Source organism: Piliocolobus tephrosceles, chromosome 16, assembly GCF_002776525.5.
Source record: "Piliocolobus tephrosceles isolate RC106 chromosome 16, ASM277652v3, whole genome shotgun sequence".
NCBI lineage: Eukaryota > Metazoa > Chordata > Mammalia > Primates > Cercopithecidae > Piliocolobus > Piliocolobus tephrosceles.
In genome coordinates this window covers 69,766,440-69,784,703 of record NC_045449.1, presented here as the reverse complement: position 1 = coordinate 69,784,703, position 18,264 = coordinate 69,766,440, and the positions used below count along the sequence as shown (strand labels likewise).

General features: G+C 45.9%; 1 protein-coding gene across 1 annotated transcript in view; it reads right to left on the bottom strand.

The window, feature by feature from the left end:
- LOC111542397 (signal recognition particle subunit SRP68) overlaps positions 1-18,264 on the bottom strand; it is a 36,935-nt gene that overhangs the window by 469 nt on the left and 18,202 nt on the right. The window contains exons 8-11 of the mRNA XM_026456787.2: positions 17,965-18,105; positions 9,055-9,153; positions 6,516-6,580; positions 311-467 (exon numbers count right to left, since the gene is read on the bottom strand). Of these exons, the coding sequence (XP_026312572.1) occupies positions 311-467; positions 6,516-6,580; positions 9,055-9,153; positions 17,965-18,105 (462 nt within the window). The remainder of the gene's footprint in view (positions 1-310; positions 468-6,515; positions 6,581-9,054; positions 9,154-17,964; positions 18,106-18,264) is intronic.

Sequence of the window (18,264 nt, the reverse complement as noted above, 5' to 3'; positions counted from 1 at the left end):
ACTGACTGACCAACTCCCTGGGGGCCAAGATGGCATGGACTCAGGTCTCAGATGCTCTGTGGCACCTGGGAGCATCTTACACAGGTGAAGTGCTCAGTGATGACCTGGGGTCACTATTCTCTACAGATCAGCATGTCTGAGAGGTAGTGGCTCACAGACTGCAGAACTGGTGTAAGACCTTTGTCTTTTCCCAGCTACTAACAGGTCCTGCTTGTCACAGTCCTTTCATGATGCAAAGTTAAGTCATATTGTGCCCGACACAGGCAGAGGAAAATGACAGGCCCTTGCCTTCCCGGTCCTCAACGGTCACCTGTAAGATGATGTCATAGAGCCGGATCAGGTCCTGGGGCCGGGGGGAGCGCTTGCTGTCATCCTCTGGCTGCTGCTGCAGCAGAGCCCTCTGCAGACCTTTGGCCATGTTCTCATTACGCTTGATTGCCGTTGACAGCTTGATATAAGTCAGGTAGCTGGAATGCGCCATAAGTCAACTCAAGTTATACTCAGAGAAGCAGAGGAACTGGGAGGAGGACTGCACTATGAGTTGGGGCTGACCCAGAAGAAGTGGGGGGCGGGTGGGGGCGTGGCCACAGCAGGGCCATTTGGCCTGGGCTTCAATGGACCCTCCATTTGGCTACTATCCAGTGGCAAGTTTGCAGGGGACCCGTATGGGACCTTATTACAAAATTTGAATTTTAGCTTGATTTATACCTTCTGCATCCTTTTTCAAGAACCACACAGTGGAGGAAACAAACAAACAAACACACAAACACACAGAGTGGGATCCCAGAAACTCATGAGGCAGGAGATTGCTTGAGCCTGGGTATGCAAGGCAGCAGTGAGCTATGATCACACCACTGCACTCCAGCCTGAGCAAGACAGCAAAACCTTGACTCTAAAATTAAAAAAAAAAGGGGGGGGCCGAGTGTGGTGGCTCAAGCCTGTAATCCCAGCACTTTGGGAGGCCGAGACGGGCGGATAACGAGGTCAGGAGATTGAGACCGTCCTGGCTAACACAGTGAAACCCCGTCTCTACTAAAAAAAATACAAAAAACTAGCCGGGCGAGGTGGCGGGCGCCTGTAGTCCCAGCTACTCGGGAGGCTGAGGCAGGAGAATGGCGTGAACCCGGGAGGCGGAGCTTGCAGTGAGCCGAGATCACGCCACTGCACTCCAGCCTGGGCGACAGAGCGAGACTCCGTCTCAAAAAAAAAGGGGGGGGGAGGGGGCTGGGCACGGTGGCTCATGCCTGTGATCCCAGCACTTTGGGAGGCTGCAGCAGGCAGATCACGAGATCAGGAGATCGAGACCATCCTGGCTAACACAGTGAAACCCTGTCTATACTAAAAGTACAAAAAATTAGCCAGGCGTGGTGGCAGGCACCTGTAGTCCCAGCTACTTGGGAGGCTGACGCAGGAGAACGGTGTGAACCCAGGAGGTGGAACTTTCAGTGAGCCAAGATCACGCCACTGCACTCCAGCCTGGGCGACAAAGCGAGATTCCATCTCAAAAAAAAGAAAAAAGAAAAAGAAAAATTGGCCAGGTATGGTGGGTGGCTCATGCCTCTGGTCCCAGCTACTCAGGAGGCTGAGGTGGGAGGATCACCTGAGCCCGGGAGGCAAAGGTGGTAGTGAGCCAAGATTGCACCACTGCACTCCAGCCAGAGTGAGACTGTCTCAAATGAAAAAAAAAAAAAAAAAAAGAGATGGGCCATGGATAGCGAGCCAGTTTCTGGAGCAAGGCCTACTTCCCTGACTAGCTCACACTACAAGGCCAGTGTCCTCCCACTGCAGCTGTTCCTACTCATCTGGGGGCCTTCTCTGCTCAGAAAATACCAAGGTATAATCGCCTGGGGTGGTTATGCATACTAACCATGTGTATAAACTGCAGAGACTATTTTAACTGTACCACCTGGCAAGTCCTTTTAATATTTGGGGCTAAAAACATGTTAACTGTTTAAACTCTGTTTAAGCAGCATTTCTGTCTCTAGAGCCCCATCCCACTCCAGCAGATCAGAGGCCACAGCTTAGAGAGGATACAAAAGATGCTGTGGGCAGAGGACACCAGCACAGCTGAGGTCAAGGGCTCCAAAATGAGCATAAGATCCAGGGACTATCAAGTTCTGAGCACTGACCCATTGGTCTCTTCTCTGCTCGGCTTCCAGAACAACAGCAGCCTGGTATATCCCAGAGATCTGAACAGTGCAACAGCAACCCTACAAGATTCTGGAGTTGGAGTCCTTGGTGGAAGGGCAGAGCCAGACACACCAAGATGAGCCTCATGTGTATATGTAAAGCTTGCATCTGACAAGCCACACCCTGCAACAGGAGTGGATGACCAAAGATCACTAGACATTTAATTAAGGAAAGCCTCTATCAAGAAGGAAGAGGCCAGAACCAAGAGGGAAAAATAAGCAAGCAGGAGAAACCACACTTTGCAGTGAGAAGAACTTCAAAAAATGATTATTAATAACCCCAGAAAGATAATGGTAGGCTGTGTAGTTGTGAAATTAGAATGAGACACTCTATCTTTAAAAATAACATTCATCTGGGCACGGTAGCTCATGTCTATAATCCCAGCACTTTGGGAGGCTGAGGCAGGTGGATTACTTGAGGTCAGGAGTTCAAGACCAGCCTGGCCAACACGGCAAAACCTCATCTCCACAAAAAAATACAAAAATTAGCCAGGCATGGTAGCATGCGCCTGTAATCCCAGCTATTAGGGAGGCTGAGTCAGGAGAATGGCTTGAATCTGGGAGGCAGAGGTCGCAGTAAGCCGAGATCACGCCACTGCACTCCAGCCTGGGCAACATAGTGAGACTCCATCTCAAAAAAAAAAAGCCAGGCGCAGTGGCTAAAAATTAGCTGGGCGTGGTGGTGTACGCCTGTTATACCAGCTACTCAGGAGGCTGAGATAGGAGAACTGCTTGAACCCAGGAGGCGGAGGTTGTGGTGAGCTGAGATCACACCTTTGCACTCCAGCCTGAGCCACAAGAGTGAAACTCTGTCTCAAAAACCAAAAACAAAACATTCAGAGAACACAAAGGAGCTCTTAGATGGTGTCAGCAATGTTAGGTGGGAGTCAGGAAGGGTCAAGGCAGGGAGAAGCAGAGTGGAAGAGTGAGACAGGGTTAACAGTGGAAAGGTACAAAATGATGAAATCCCAAATCTGCAAGTTATTTAGAGATACTGAGGTAAATCCCACAGAAATGTGTTAAACGAATTAAAAGTGGATGCTTCTGAGAAACAGGAGAGAAGGTCATGAGATGGATTTTCCTAAAAAGCTTTGCAGAAACCAGACTCAAAACAAAGAAACATTACACACAAAATGATATGGGAATTTAGATACAGCTTTCCAAAGGTTTACTGAAATACAAAAGCTGGGCCGGGCATGGGGCTCATGCCTGTATTCCCAAAACTTTGGGAGGCCAAGGCAGACGGACTGCTTGAGTCCAGGAGTTCAAGACCAGCCTGAACATGCCAAAAACCTGTCTCTACAAAAAATACAAAAAGTTAGTTGGGCATGGCAGCACACATAGTCCCAGCTACTTGGGAGGCTGACGTGGGAGGACTGCTTGAGCCCAGAAGGTTGTGGCTGCGATAAGCTGTGACTGTACCACTGCACTCCAGCCTGGGCAACAGAGAAAGATCCTGTCTTGGGGGGGAATAAAAAAAGCAGCCTGATTCCTGATTCATCAGTTTACCCCAAAGCTGGCCTCTGACCTAACTGAAATTCATGGTGTGACACCAGCTATGCCTTCAGGTGGGAAAATGAATCCACGGGCAAGGGGGCTTCAAAATTTCAAGTCTCCTAAGCCTTGTTGAATGTTTCAAAGGGTCTTTTCAAGGTTAGGAAGTAGACTAACTCCTGATTCTTTGTGGCTGTTAACTACAAACACATCACTTAACCTCCTGGAACCTCACCTTTCTCATTGGCTGTTGAAACAGACAACATTTAAGGGCCATTCTTGCTGAGTCCTCTGGCAGGACATTTCGTGTGAATTTGACATTCACCTAAAATAAAACTCCTAAGGTGAAGTTTAAGGGTAAAGAAGGGAGTTTTTGTGGTTTTGCTCTTATAGGAATATGGAGGGGGCAGGGGAATGGCTAAGGATATTGTCAGGCTCACCATATAAATTACAAGCAGTGACTAAGAATCACAATTTCAAGGTCAGATGGAAAAGAGAATCTGATGGGAAGTGGAGTTTTCCCAACTAACAATCTTCTCCCTGTCCATTGCAAAAATATGTCACTCTTCCTCTCTTCTGTAAAACAAAATGAATCATCTTTTTAAAAAATGAAACTTGCCGGGCACGGTAGCTCACGCCTGCAATCCCAGGACTTTGGGAGGCCAAGGCAGGAGGATTACGAGGTCGGAGTTCAAGACCAGCCTGGCCAACATGGTGAAACCCTGTCTCTACTAAAAATACAAAAAATTAGCTGAGAATGGTGGCGCGTGCCTGTAATCCCAGCTACTGGGGAGGCTGAGGCAGGAGAATTGCTTGAACCACGACTTGGAAGGTTGAGGTTGCAGTGAGCTGAGATCACGTCACTGCATTCCAGGTTGGGCTACAGAGAGACTGTCTCAAAAAAAAAAGAAAGAAAGAAACTTGACGAGGTGATTTTACTTTATTCATTTGAGACAGAGTCTCACTCTGTTGTTCAGGCTGGAGTGGAGTAGCAGGGTCATGGCTCACTGCAGCCTAGATCTTGTGGGCTCAGGCAATTCTCTCACCAAAGCCTCCCAAGTAGCTGGGACTTATGGGCATATACCACCATGCCTGGTTAATAAAAAAATTTTTTTTGGCCAGGCGTGGTGGCTCATGCCTATAATCCCAGCACTTTGGGAGGCTGAGGCGGGCAGATCACTTGAGGTCAGGAGTTCAAGACCAGCCTGGCCAACATGGTGAAACCCCATCTCTACTAAAAATAACAAAAAAATTAGCTGGGCGTGGTGGTGGGTGCCTGTAATCCCAGCTACTCGGGAGGCTGAGGTACAATAATTGCTTGAACCTGGGAGGCAGAGGTTGCAGTGAGCCGAGATCATGCCACCACACTCCAGCCTGGGCGATAGAGCGAGACTCAGTCCAAAAAAAAAAAATTTTTTTTTTTTTTTTTGCAGAGATGGGGTTTCACCCAGGCTGGTCTTGAATGCCTGAACTCAAGTAGTCCACCTGCCTTGGCTGCCTAAACTGCTGGGACGATGTGACTTTAAAATATATATGATGAAAGAGGAAAGGAATAAGAATAGTCAAGATACCCCCGAGGACAAACCTGGCGAGGAGAACTTGCTCTATCAGATGTTGAGATTGGCACAAAGTTATAATGCACCGTGCTGGTCCAAGTACAGACAAATCAACGGAGCAGAAGAGTTCAGAGAAAGAACACACACGGAGAAAATGGGACACATGCCTGGCAGGGCTGGCGCTGCAGATCAGTGGGGAGACGATGGAGTAGTCAATGAATCATACTAGAACAACCTATTGTCTTTATGGAAGAAAGTGAAGCAGATCCTGACCTTACACAAAAATAAACTCTGGATGGAGTTAAACTTAAGTTGAAATTAAACTTCAATGTGAAATGGACAACTGTAACACATTCAAAACACAGAGACCAACTTCCAGAGTTTGGCACTGGGAAGGAGAGCAGTTAGCTCTAGGAGTGGAAGGAAGTGAGGAAAGGGCCGCAGGGAGCTTCAAACACTGGTTGTGTTCTTGTTTTTGTTTTTTTGAGAATTTTGAGTCAGGGCTGTATCAGGCTGGAATGCAGTGACACGATCATGATCATGGCTGACTGCAGCCTTGAACTGCCCAGGCTCAGGGGATCCTCCCACCCGAGCCTCTGGAGTATCTGAGACCATAGGTGTGCACCATCACACCCAGCTAATTCAAACTCTTGAGCTCAAGCAATCCATTTATCTCAGCCTCCTCAAGTATTGGGATTACAGGCATGAGCCACTGTGCCTGGCTGTGTTCTAGTCAAGCTATGTAAAAATCTTCAATTAGGTATATAAAATAAAATGTAAATATAGCATGTATATTCATTTGATAAAATGGACATACATGCATTCGCATTTTTATGCATTAAGAAATTATAAATGTAAGCCAGGTGCAGTGGTTCACACCTGTAATCCCAGCACTGTGGGAGGTTGAGACAGGCAGATTACTTGAGTCCAGGACTTCGAGACCAGCCTGGGCAACAAGGCAAAACCCCATCTCTACAAAAAAAAAAATAAAAAAATTAGCCAGGTGTAGTGGGGCATGCCTGTAGTCCCAGCTACTCAGTGGGAGGCTAAGGTGAGAAGACTGATTGAGCCCGGGCCGTTGAGACTGCAGTGAGCTGAGATTACATCACTGCACTCCAGCCTGGGCGACAGAGCTAGACCCTGTCTCAAAAAAAAATAAAAAAAAAAACAAAAAAAGAAATTATAAATGTAAATATACATAAATATTACATATACTCTTTTGTTCAAATGGTATTTTAACAATATTAAAAAGTAGAAAAATTAAAATAACCCTTACCTATGCAAGTATTGAAGATTAGACACCTTCCCCGACTCTCCTTCAAGGATGTAATCTCTCTGTTTCTGCAGAAAGTGAAAAAGGTAAAAAGTAAAGCAACTGATGCTGTCGCTCTGGCCACCTCATGCAATGGTGGGGTTTCCAAAGTGCCCTGAACATAAGACACAGACTCTAGTAAGACAGGAGTCCTCGAATATCAAAGATCTACTACTTGACATAATCTAGAACGACAGTGGCACTCAAATTGCCACTGGCATCTAAAAACTGACGTCAAATAAGAGAATTGAGAGTAATGGCCAGATGAGACTTCCTGTCCACTCCTCCCAGTGCCTAACCCCAAAGCATTAAAATCAGACATTCCACAGTCCACGGCTCTGTGTGAAGATGTATGCCACAGATCCCAGTTCCACTCCTTGTGCTGTCAGAACCTGCCTTTTGTGGCTGGCTGAAAAATGTACTCCAGAGATGTCTACATGCTAGCCTCCGTGGAATCTGTGAAGATGTTACCATATATGGTAAAGGAGACTCTACGGATGTGATTAAGGATCTCTGAATTATCTGGGTGGGCCCAATGTAATCCTAGGGTCCTGAGAAGAGGAAGGCAGATGGGTCAGAGCTGGAGATGATGAAGGAATGGAAGCAGAGGGGAGAGGAGCTGATCACTTTGAAGCACAAATGGAGAGCCACAAGCCAAGGACTACAGGCAGCTGCTAGAAGCCAGGAGATGTATTCTTGGGAATACTGGAAAAGGATTCCCCTAGGGCTTCTAAAGGAACACAGCCCTGTGAACCCACTACATTTCTGACCTCTAGAAGCATAAGATAATACATTTGTATCATCTTAAGCCATTAAGTTTGTGGTAATATGATTGCAGCAACAGGAAATGAATGAGCCTTTAATGCACCACATTTCTTACATTCTGTGAGGTGTCTCCCAACTGCCATGCATTCAAGGTGAGTGACAGTGACAGGGGCTAGGACTCTGTAGGCACCTCTGCTAAGTCGATGAAGGGAAGCACAATACATAAAGGCAGCTTAACGGGGCAAGGAAGCAGGCGACTCCTTAGAGAAAGCAGTGATTCAAAACAAAATTTATACTCCAGGCTTTGTGGCAGATGCTGAAAAAAAAATAGTTGCAAGGCAACACTTGAAGTTATTGTTGTTTAATGGGTTCAGAGTTTCAGTTTTCCAAAATGCAGAGAGTTCTGGAGATGGACTGGTGGTGATGATTATACATTATAAATGTATTTACTTACCACTGAACCGTACACTTAAAAATGGTTAAGGTGGTATCTTTTATGTTTAATGCTTTTTTACCACAATAAAAGTAAGTTTTTATGAAGAGGTAATAATTAACTATCAAAACTTATAGCTGCAAGTATCAGATAATTAGAAACTGCAGAGATCTCTGTGGGCTAGGATGATGCAGGCATATGCTTTTCAGAAATGGCAAGCTATGAGCTGGATCTTGAAAAACAGATGGGGTTTGGACAAGTGAAGAGTGGCAGGAAAGATTAACGAAGTGTGAGGAGGGAGGGGAATGAGAACAGTGTAACACACTGGATGGGAAAGGCATTACTGAGATGCCTGTAAGTGGAACAGCTTGAGGGAGAGGACTCAGAAGGATGTAGTGAAGTACAAGGCTGGGAACAGACTGGGGAAGGTTTGTATACCAGCTCAGGTCTGAACTGAGAGACCAGTGGTCTCTAAGTAGGGCACATAAAACCCAGGGAGTCTGAGTATGAAAAGAAAATTAGATTTTCTATTTCTACTTATCTCATTCAAAAAAGTCCTTATTTTAACGCATTTTATATATGACAAATTAGACAAATAATAAGGTATATAATGTATAAATAAATGCATCAGTGGTGCAGGCTCAACGCTGCCTATGGGGTTTATCAGCATAAAAGTTTGGAGGCCACTGCTCAATCCCTACAGGAAATCACTGGGCTTTTTAAAATTAGACAGGGAAACCAGATTTAGAAAGATTCCATTTGTACTTCACAAAAGAAAGGCCTGGAGAAGAGAACCAGGACCAAGACAGAAGAAGCAATTAGGAGACCTCTGTGGTTGCCTAGGCACAAGAGAAAAGGCTAATAGAAACAGGCGAATCAACAATAGACACGAGGCCCTGCAAATGGAGAAGAAAGTGGGCTGGGTGACAGGGACAAAAGAGACAAATAGATCTGAGGTTTTCAGCCTAGATGCCTGAATGAATCACAGGGACAGTGTTTTCAGAAAAAGGAGGCACTGGAGAAGTCCACCTGGAGACAGAATTTGAGGCACAGGCTTCTTAGGCCATACAGGAAACCACTAGGAGGAACACGGGAGGGAGGAATTAATTTCTCAGTGTGATGGAGCCCAGAAGCCCTTATTTGTCCCGACGACCACACCTCAAAAAAAAACAAAACAAAAACAAAAACGAAACAGTGGCCAAGAGAACAGTGCACTCAGAGCACTGGGGTCCACCTGAGAAGGGGACACAGGCTGACCTGGACCCCTGCCCAGAGCAAGGGCCAGGGCTTGGCTGAGGGTCCTACCTGATCAGGCTTGAGCTCCTCCCGAACCACCTGGATGGCGTCCCGACACTCGCTGAGCATGGATTCAAACAGGCGCTCCTTGGTTTCTTCGCTTTCAGCCTAAACAAGGGCAGATCAAAGTAAGAGACTTTCCTTTGAGCAAACCATAGTCATCTAATGGGAGGAGAGCAAAAGCGCACCTGAGTCCCCAGACCACATACTCACGCTCCACACCGGGCATCATTTTAATTGTTACTATTCTCTACCATATAATGTTTTCTTATAGCCTTAGTCATTATTCATATGGAAAGGGGAGTTATATTTTTAAAAGTAAACATGCTGAAAAAGCTGTCTGCATAACTGATCTGAGACTTAGCAAAGGCTTTACGTCTCTTCCTAGCATAGCTTCCTGCTACTTCCCTGCAGTGCTTCGCCCTCTGCTCAGGACCTGGCATCCCTTGAGGGGCCTTACAGACTGGCCTTCGGGCACTCTACACTGAAGCACAGCACATCAGAACTTCACTTATCTTCCTTCCAGAACAAACTGCCAAGCTCTACTGTATGCCAACACAATTACCTTTCACAAATGTAACCCAAGTCAAAGATTGTTTCTCTTAGGTCCAAGCAAGTAATAAAAATGACTAATCAATACCCACCAAAAAGACAGTTCTTGGCCGGGCACGGTGGTTCATGCCTGTAATCCCAACACTTTGGGAAGCCGAGACAGGTGGATCACAAAGTCAGGAGATCAAGACCATCCTGGCTAACATGGTGAAATCCCATCTTTACTAAAAATACAAAAAAAAAATTAGCCAGGCGTGGTGGCGGGTGCCTGTAGTCCCAGCTACACGGGAGGCTGAGGCAGGAGAATGGCGTGAACCTGGGGGGCGGGGCTTGCACTGAGCAGAGATCGCGCCACTGCACTCCAGCCTGGGCAACAGAGCGAGACTCTGTCTCAAAAAAAAAAAAAAAAAAAGTTCTCCTAAATATCACACTAAGTTCTTTTTGCCACAGACATGCTGCACTCAGATATTCCACATGACTACTCTGAGAACAATTTTTAGGACAGACAAGGTTGACACGCATGAGATGACAGTCTTTGCACAAGTACTGGGCGTCACCTGTCTGCTACACAGCTGGGGTAGGTGAGAAAGTGATTCACTACTTGAATACCTGCCAAGCCACATTATCATCCCAAAGAATCTGACCGAGCAGATAGAAATGGACAAAAGGCAGAAAGGAGATGAACCTGTGTGACTGGCAGACCCACTGTGAAATTAAAACATCAACATTCCATTATGATATTTGACTTCTCATAGAAATTAACACTCAATCTGAAAAAATGTCTTAATATTCAACTGACCTCTAAGAAAGCTCAAACGAAAACCCAGTACTGCCTACCCGTTTAATGGTTGGGACCAGGGTGGTGGGGGTGGGCGCTTAAAGAAAAACCTTTTGGCCGGGCGCAGTGGCTCACGCCTGTAATCCCAGCACTTTGGGAGGCTGAGGTGGGTGGATCACAAGGTCATGAGATCGAGACCATCCTGGCTAACATGGTGAAACGCAGTCTCTACTAAAAATACAAAAAATTAGCCGGGCGTGGTGGCGGGCACCTGTAGTCCCAGCTACTCGGGAGGCTGAGGCAGGAGAACGGCGTGAACCTGGGAGGCGGAGCTTACAGTGAGCCGAGATCGCACAACTGCACTCCAGCCTGGGCGACAGAGCGAGACTCCGTCTCAAAAAAAAAAAAAAAAGAAGGAAAAGAAAAAGAAAAACCTTTTTTCTTAAAGCTTTTCTTAAAAGTTCTCTTAAGAATCTTTTTCTAGGCCGGGCGTGGTGGCTCAAGCCTGTAATCCCAGCACTTTGGGAGGCCAAGACGGGCGGATCACGAGGTCAGGAGATCGAGACCATCCTGGCTAACACGGTGAAACCCCGTCTCTACTAAAAAATACAAAAAACTAGCCGGGCGAGGTGGCGGGCGCCTGTAGTCCCAGCTACTCCGGAGGCTGAGCCAGGAGAATGGCGTAAACCCGGAGGCGGAGCTTGCAGTGAGCTGAGATCCGGCCACTGCACTCCAGCCCGGGCGACAGAGCCAGACTCCGTCTCAAAAAAAAAAGAATCTTTTTCTTCTCTTTTCTTAGTCTCTAGCATGAAAAAAAAAAAAAAAAAAACTTCCTTGTAACTTACCCAATATAAATCAAACATACTTTTCCACTTATAAGTTACTTGAGTTTCCCAAGTTAGTTGTTCACTAACTTGGGAACGAACTGGGGCTCATTCTTCCTATAAATGTAGTAAAGCAAACACAGCCACCATTCCCTCCTGGAACCACCTGAGCAGCACTGTCCAACAGAGCTCTCTGCTGCTGGCAATGTCCTCTATGTGCACTGTCCAATGCACACCTGAGCACTCAGAAGTTTTATTAATTTATCTTTTATTATGTTTTTGAGACAGAGTCTTGCTCTATTGCCCAGGCTGGAGTAAAGTGTCATGATCTCAGCTCACTGTAACCACCGCCTCCGGGGTTCATGAGATCCTCCTGCCTCAGCCTCCTGAGTAGCTGGGACTACAGGTGCCCGCCACCACGCCTGGCTATTTCCCAATGCTGGCCAGGCTGGTCTCGAATTCCTGACCTCAGGTGATCCACCTGCCTTGGCCTCCCAAAGTGCTGGAATTACAGGCATGAGCCACAGCACCTGGCTGGAAGTTTTGTTAATTCAAATTTCAATAACCACATGTGTTGAGTGGCTATTGCACTGGACAATGCAGCACTGGAGCAGACTTTACAGAATATTGTTGGCCGACCTCAGGTTGGCAAGATTCTTTAGAATCACTTCATCAACCTTTACTGGCCTAATTTTTCAAAGTACAAATCTGTGGAATGGTGCCACCGTATAATGCTCAGCAATTGGAATAAGACATGTGAATCTAGAGGGCTTAAAAACTTGAGTAAGACATGTGAATGGCAGGGGCTAGGAGGCAAGGGGAGGGAGAGTATTAGGACAAACACCTAATACATGCAGGGCTTAAAACCTAGATGATGGGTTGATAGGTGCAGCAAACCACCATGGCACATGTATACTTATGTAACAAACCTGCATGTTCTGCACATGTATCCCAGAACTTAAAAAAAAAAAACATGTGAATGGACTTGGCACCGCTTAAGAAACACACATGGCGCCAGACGCAGTGGCTCACACCTGTAATCCCAGTACTTTGAGAGGCAGAGGTGGGCGGATTGCTTGAGTCCAGGAGTTCGAGACCAGCCTGGGCAACATGACAAAACCCAATCTCTATAAAAAATGCAAAAAAATTAGTCAGGTGTGGTGGTGCATGCCTGTGGTCCCAGCTATTCGGGAGGCTGAGGTGGGAGGTCCAACTGAGCCCTGTAGGTGGAGGTTGCAGTGAGCTGAGATTGTGCCATTGCACTCTGGCCTGGGTGACACAGTGAGACCCTGTCTCAAAAAAACAAAAACAAAATAGAAACACACATATACCACAGCCATGTTCTCAGCAGAAATGATGAGCTACAGTGCCCGTTTTAATTCCATGCAATCCAACAAACATGCCACCAACACCCTTCTCAGATAGGTGGGGTTAAGTGGTTGGGGCAACAGGTGTTCAAGAAAAGAGCGAACTTCATCTTACCAGCCACACAGGATTTGCCTCTTTTCCTACTGGTAGGGTACACTTCAAGTTGAAAACCTCCTGACTGCCACGCATTACTTCTGTTCCCTTTAACTAAACCTCTACATCGAGGTGCTGAAAGCAGCAAACCTCCCCGCTTCTCCCACAAAGCTCTAAGTTCCCACTGGGAATTTTGCAAATATCTTAAAAAGCAATGAAGGAAAAAGTGGATTTGAAGGGCAGGACTTACGCCAGTTGTGTTTTTCTTAAGACTCCCACACTGCAATGACTCAGACCGCTAATCTCTGAAGGAGCAGCTTTCATGATTCTCCCTGGGCAGGGCAAAATGTCCCCAAACAGGAAGCCTTCAATGTATTTTGCTATTTACACTTTTATTCTATCAATCTATATTCGAAGCTAAGATGATTCCTGAAAGGACGGTGGAATAAGAAACTCATCTCAACACGCAGAGGCAGGATTCCTGGCCACCTGTACGCTGACCTTCTCCACCAGCCACTGGACCAACCAGAACGTGCTCTTAAACACAAGTGGCAAACTCCCTGCACAAAAATTTGTGGTCTGACTAGACCTTTTCCCAGGTGCGCCTATGACAGAGAGAAATCTTAAGCCCAGAAGTAATATGTTACTGATTAGTCCAAACGACTCAATCAATCCTAGGTAAACTTTTACAAAACTTGAAACCTTCAGGATGGGCTTTTCTGCAGTCTCAGGTTCTCTCCTCAGGCTCAGCTTCAAAGCTGACTGGTGCGGAGGAAACTGAGCTGGGCTGCGGTGTGTCCTGAGGTACAGACCTCCTGCTTTAAAATGCACATTCTCAGATTGTTTTCACTTGTCTATGGAAATTGCTGGAAGGTGGTAGTATGACTAAGAGACACACAAGGCAAGTCTGACCACATTCCCAACCACACCCCTACTATGGGCACAAGAATCAAACCTTACCCAGCGCGGTGAGGTTTAGGAAAAAACACATGGAAATCTGGTAAAGAAGAAAACAAATCTCACTTGAGAATATACAAATATACATATATATGTATATATATATATATATATATTTTTTTTTTAAGAAAAAGATAAATGGTCTCTCTTCTACTCAAATATTAAAATATTAACCACAACTAGAGGATATGAATCACCAAGCCTGGGCCGCGTGTTGTGGCTCACACCTGTAATCCCAGCGCTTTGGGAGGCTGAGGCGGGTGGATTGCCTGAGGTCAGGAGTTCGAGACCAGCCTGGCCAACATGGTGAAACCCCGTCTCTACTAAAAATACAAAAAATTAGCCAAGCGTGGTGGTGGGCGCTTGTAATCCCAGCTACTTGGGAGACTGAGGCAGGAGACTGCTTGAACCCGGGAGGAGGAGGTTGCAGTGAGCTGAGATTGTGCCACTGCACTTCAATCTGGGCAACAAGAGCAAAACTCCATCTCAAAAAACAAAAAAGAATCACCAAGCCTGCAGATATTTAAAATCTGTCCTCCTTACAGAAAGAGCTATCTAAAAATAACCTCTCGATGCAACTAGTGACAAGTCAGGAGTGATCAAGCATTAAAGAAAACAAAATAGGCCGGGCACGGTGGCTCACGCCTGTAATCCCAGCACTTTGGGAGGCCAAGGTGGGCGGATCACAAGGTCAGGAGTTTGAGACCAGCTTGGCCAACATGGTGAAACCCTGTCGCTACTAAAAATACAAAAGTTAGCAAGGTGTGGTGGTGCATGCCTGTAATCCCAGCTACTTGGGAGGATGAGGCAGGAGAATCACTTGAACCTGGGAGGTGGAGGTTGCAGTGAGCCGAGATCATGCCATTGCACTCCAGCTTGGGCGACAGGGCAAGTCTCTGTCTCAAAAAAAAAAAAAAAAGAAAAGAAAAAAGAAAAAAAAAATAGCAATCCCAGCACTTTAGGAGGCCAAGGCAGGAGGATCACTTGAGACCAGGAGTTTGAGACCAGCCTGGGCCACATAGTAAGAACCCTATCACTACAAAAAATTAAAAATTAGGCCAGGTGCAGAGGCTCATGCCTATAGTTCTAGCACTTTGGAGGCTGAGGCAGGAGGATTGCTTGAGCCTGCATTTGGGACCAGCCTGGGCAACAGTGAGACCCCTATCTCTACAAAAAATTACTTAGGACAGGCATTGTGTCTCATAACTATAATTCCAGCACTTTGGAGGCTGAGGCAGGAGGATTGCTTGAGCCCAGGAGTTTGAGACCAGCCTGGGCAACAAGGAGAGATCCTGTCTCTACAAAAAATTTAACACTTAGCTGGGTGTGGTGGCAAGTGTCAGTGTCCCAGCTACTTGGGAGGCTGAGGCAGGAGGATTGCTTAAGCCTGGGAAGTAAAGGCTGCAGTGAGTCATGCCTGCCTCACCATACTCCAGCCTTGGTGACGAAGTAAGATCTTGTCTCTTAAAAAAAAAAAAAAAAAGGAAGAAAGAGAAAGAAAAATAGAGATAAAGTATAAAGACAATACTAAGGGCCAGGCGCGGTGGCTCATGCCTGTAATCCCAGCACTTTAGGAGGCTGAGGCAGCGAATCACCTGAAGTCGGGAGATCGATACCAGCCTGACCAACATGGAGAAACCCCATCTCTACTAAAAATACAAAATTAGGCCAGGCGCAGTGGCTCATGCCTGTAATCCCAACATTTTGGGAGGCCAAGGAGGGCAGATCACAAAGTCAGGAGTTCAAGACCAGCCTGGCCAACATGATGAAACCCCGTCTCTACTAAAAATACAAAAAATTAGCTGGGCGTGGTGGCAAGCACCTGTAATCCCAGCTACTTGAGAGGCTGAGGCAAGAGAATCGCTTGAACCCAGGACGTGGAGGATGCAGTGAGCTGAGATTGCACCACTGCACTCCAGCCTGGGCAACAGAGCGAGACTCTGTCTCAAAAAAGAAAAAAAAAGAATTAGCTGGGCATGGTGGCAGGTGCCTGTAATCCCAGCTACTCAGGAGGCTGAGGCAAGAGAATCACTTGAACCCAGGAAGCAGAGGTTGCAGTGAGCCGAGAGCAATCATGCCATTGCACTCCAGCCTGGGCAACAAGAGCAAAACTCTGTCTCAAAAAAAAAGACAATACTAAGGATGTCAATACTTAAAGTTTGGCTACAGAGACTAAGGATTTTGCAACTGGACTTTGGCAGCTGATTAACTTTGAGCTCAAGTCTTTTCAGTCTAATATTTTATCTCCCTGTATTATTTCTTCCTTCCAGACTTTTCAGTAAATTGCTGTTTTGGCATTTAAATATCATAAAAACCTCTACAGGAAAGCAATAACCTGGGACTACCAAATTTTTGCATTCCAGTTCCTAGAAGGAGGTAAATATCAGTACCAGCTAGCCTAAGAGACACTGAAATTACACCCAAAATATAGACAAGGAACTCAACTTCAAAAATAAATAAATAAATAAATAATCCAATTAAAAACGGGCAAATAGGCCAGGCGTGGTGACTCACACCTGTAATCCCAGCACTTTGGGGCACCGAGGCGGGCAGATCACAAAAAATCAGCTGGGTGTGGTGGCGGGCGCCGGTAGTCCCAGCTACTCGGGAGGCTGAGGCAGGAGAATGGCATGACCTGGGAGGCAGAGCTTACAGTGAGCCAAGATTGCGCCACTGCACTCCAGCCTGGGCGACAGAGCAAGACTTGTCTTTTAAAATAAATAAATAAATAAATCATGTGTATTTAAACTTTAAGCGTTATTAACTTCCTTTTTTTTCTTTTCCTTTTTTTTTGGAGACAGAGTTGCACACTATTACCCAGGCTGCAGCATAGTGGCATGATTTCAGCTCACTGCAGCCTCAAGTGATCCTCTTGCCTCAGCCTCTGAGTAGCTGGGACTACAGGTAAACGCCACCAGGCCCGGCTAAATTTTCTCGTTTTTTTTTTGTAGAGATGGGGTTTCACCATGATGCCCAGACTGGTCTCCAACTGCTGAGCTCAAGTGATCTGCCCGCCTCTGCCTCTCAAAGCACTAGGATTACAGGCATGAGCCACTATGCCAGCAGTAACTTCTCAAAATTACTTAATAAGTGCTAGCTTTTCCTGTTCTTTATTTGGTACTGTCTGTAGCCCCGCTCTGGAAGAGCCCTCATGTAACTTGGCCCTAGGGATCTCTCTCCCCTAACTCCTCTTCAAGTCGGAATTCCTGCCCCGCTGTCTCTGCTGTCTGGCACTGAACTGAGGACTGAGGTGGTTTCTTTCTTCCAGCATTGATCACTTTAAAACCAAAGCATTAACCCAATCACATAATCTAAATAGTTACTACCAGAGCCCTTGTCCAGAGGAGGTAGCACCATACAACAGTGCCAATAGAACGCTCTCAAGAAAAGCCTTTCGGTTTAAGGAAACATTGACTTTATAGTACTGTTCAGGTCTTCTGTCCTTTAAGCAAATAAAAGGGATATGAGAGAGGCCATATGAAACACAGACAAGGACACACATCAACTCGTCAGCTGTTGAAAGCTGCCTCCAACCCAAAGTAGCCATTTTGGAGCAAGTTGTTGAAAAGTTTAGATGCTTAAGCCAATTCATCAACACATTAACAAAACACCACCCCCCGCAACCCATACACACATTACTCAGGGTGCAAAAGATTACTATGAAGTCTTAGGAAATGCCACTGTTCCCTGATGAGGGAATACACTGTCAGCAGCCTGCTTTTTTAAAGACGTCCTTTAACTTATGTGGAAAAGAAGCTCTAAAAAGTGCCGCCATCGCTGTCTACCTCATACAAAGGTCACCAGGATGTCTTATCTTTTAGGATGCATTTGGTTGTTCATACCCACAAACAGGTAACTACGTCAGTAGGCAGTATCAAGCGATACAGCTTTGCGTGAATTTTACATGTACACCACACACAAGACAAGACATTCTGGTTTAACCAGGTTATCCTGCAAAGCCCCAGGACTAAGAGGTGAACCTTTAGGGCTAGGAGGTTATGACAACATGTCAGAGAGACTTGAGGAACATAACAGTTAAGCTGCTGCACCACCTGCTGGGTCAAATGTGACCCCTCACTTTAAAGCCAGCCTCTAATGCTTCCCATTTTTATGTTGATGACTGTTGCTGTCAATTTCTTTGCCCCCTAAACATTAAGAATTCCTCTATAAACTCAGTTTTCAAAATAATTTTATTAAATAAGGCACATCTCCGGACTTACCAAATCCCAAACAGCATTAAATGTTTGTTTTGTTAGAACTGAATACCAACGAGCCACTACATCTTAAACACACAGGACAACCTTCAGACACATACAGAAGACAGCACAGCAAGTTCTTCCTCCTCACCTGGACAATAGCGGCTTCGTTATCAGCCAGTCCCAATAAGAAAATGCGCACTTTGTCAATCTTCACTGGAACCGTTCTCCCTCTCCACTCCACTTCACTCATGGTAGCTGCTTGTTTGGCTCGAGTCTGAGTGATCAAAGCCTGAAAAGCAGTTTGAAAAAGTTAAAGCTTTAACTGGGGATATGAGTGATGGAGGTGAAAATAAGTGGAATCTATCATTTGTCTCTTTGCATAACCAACATATTATACCCCATATAGAGTAGAGTATATACCAATTTCTTTTTTTTTTTTTTTTTTTTT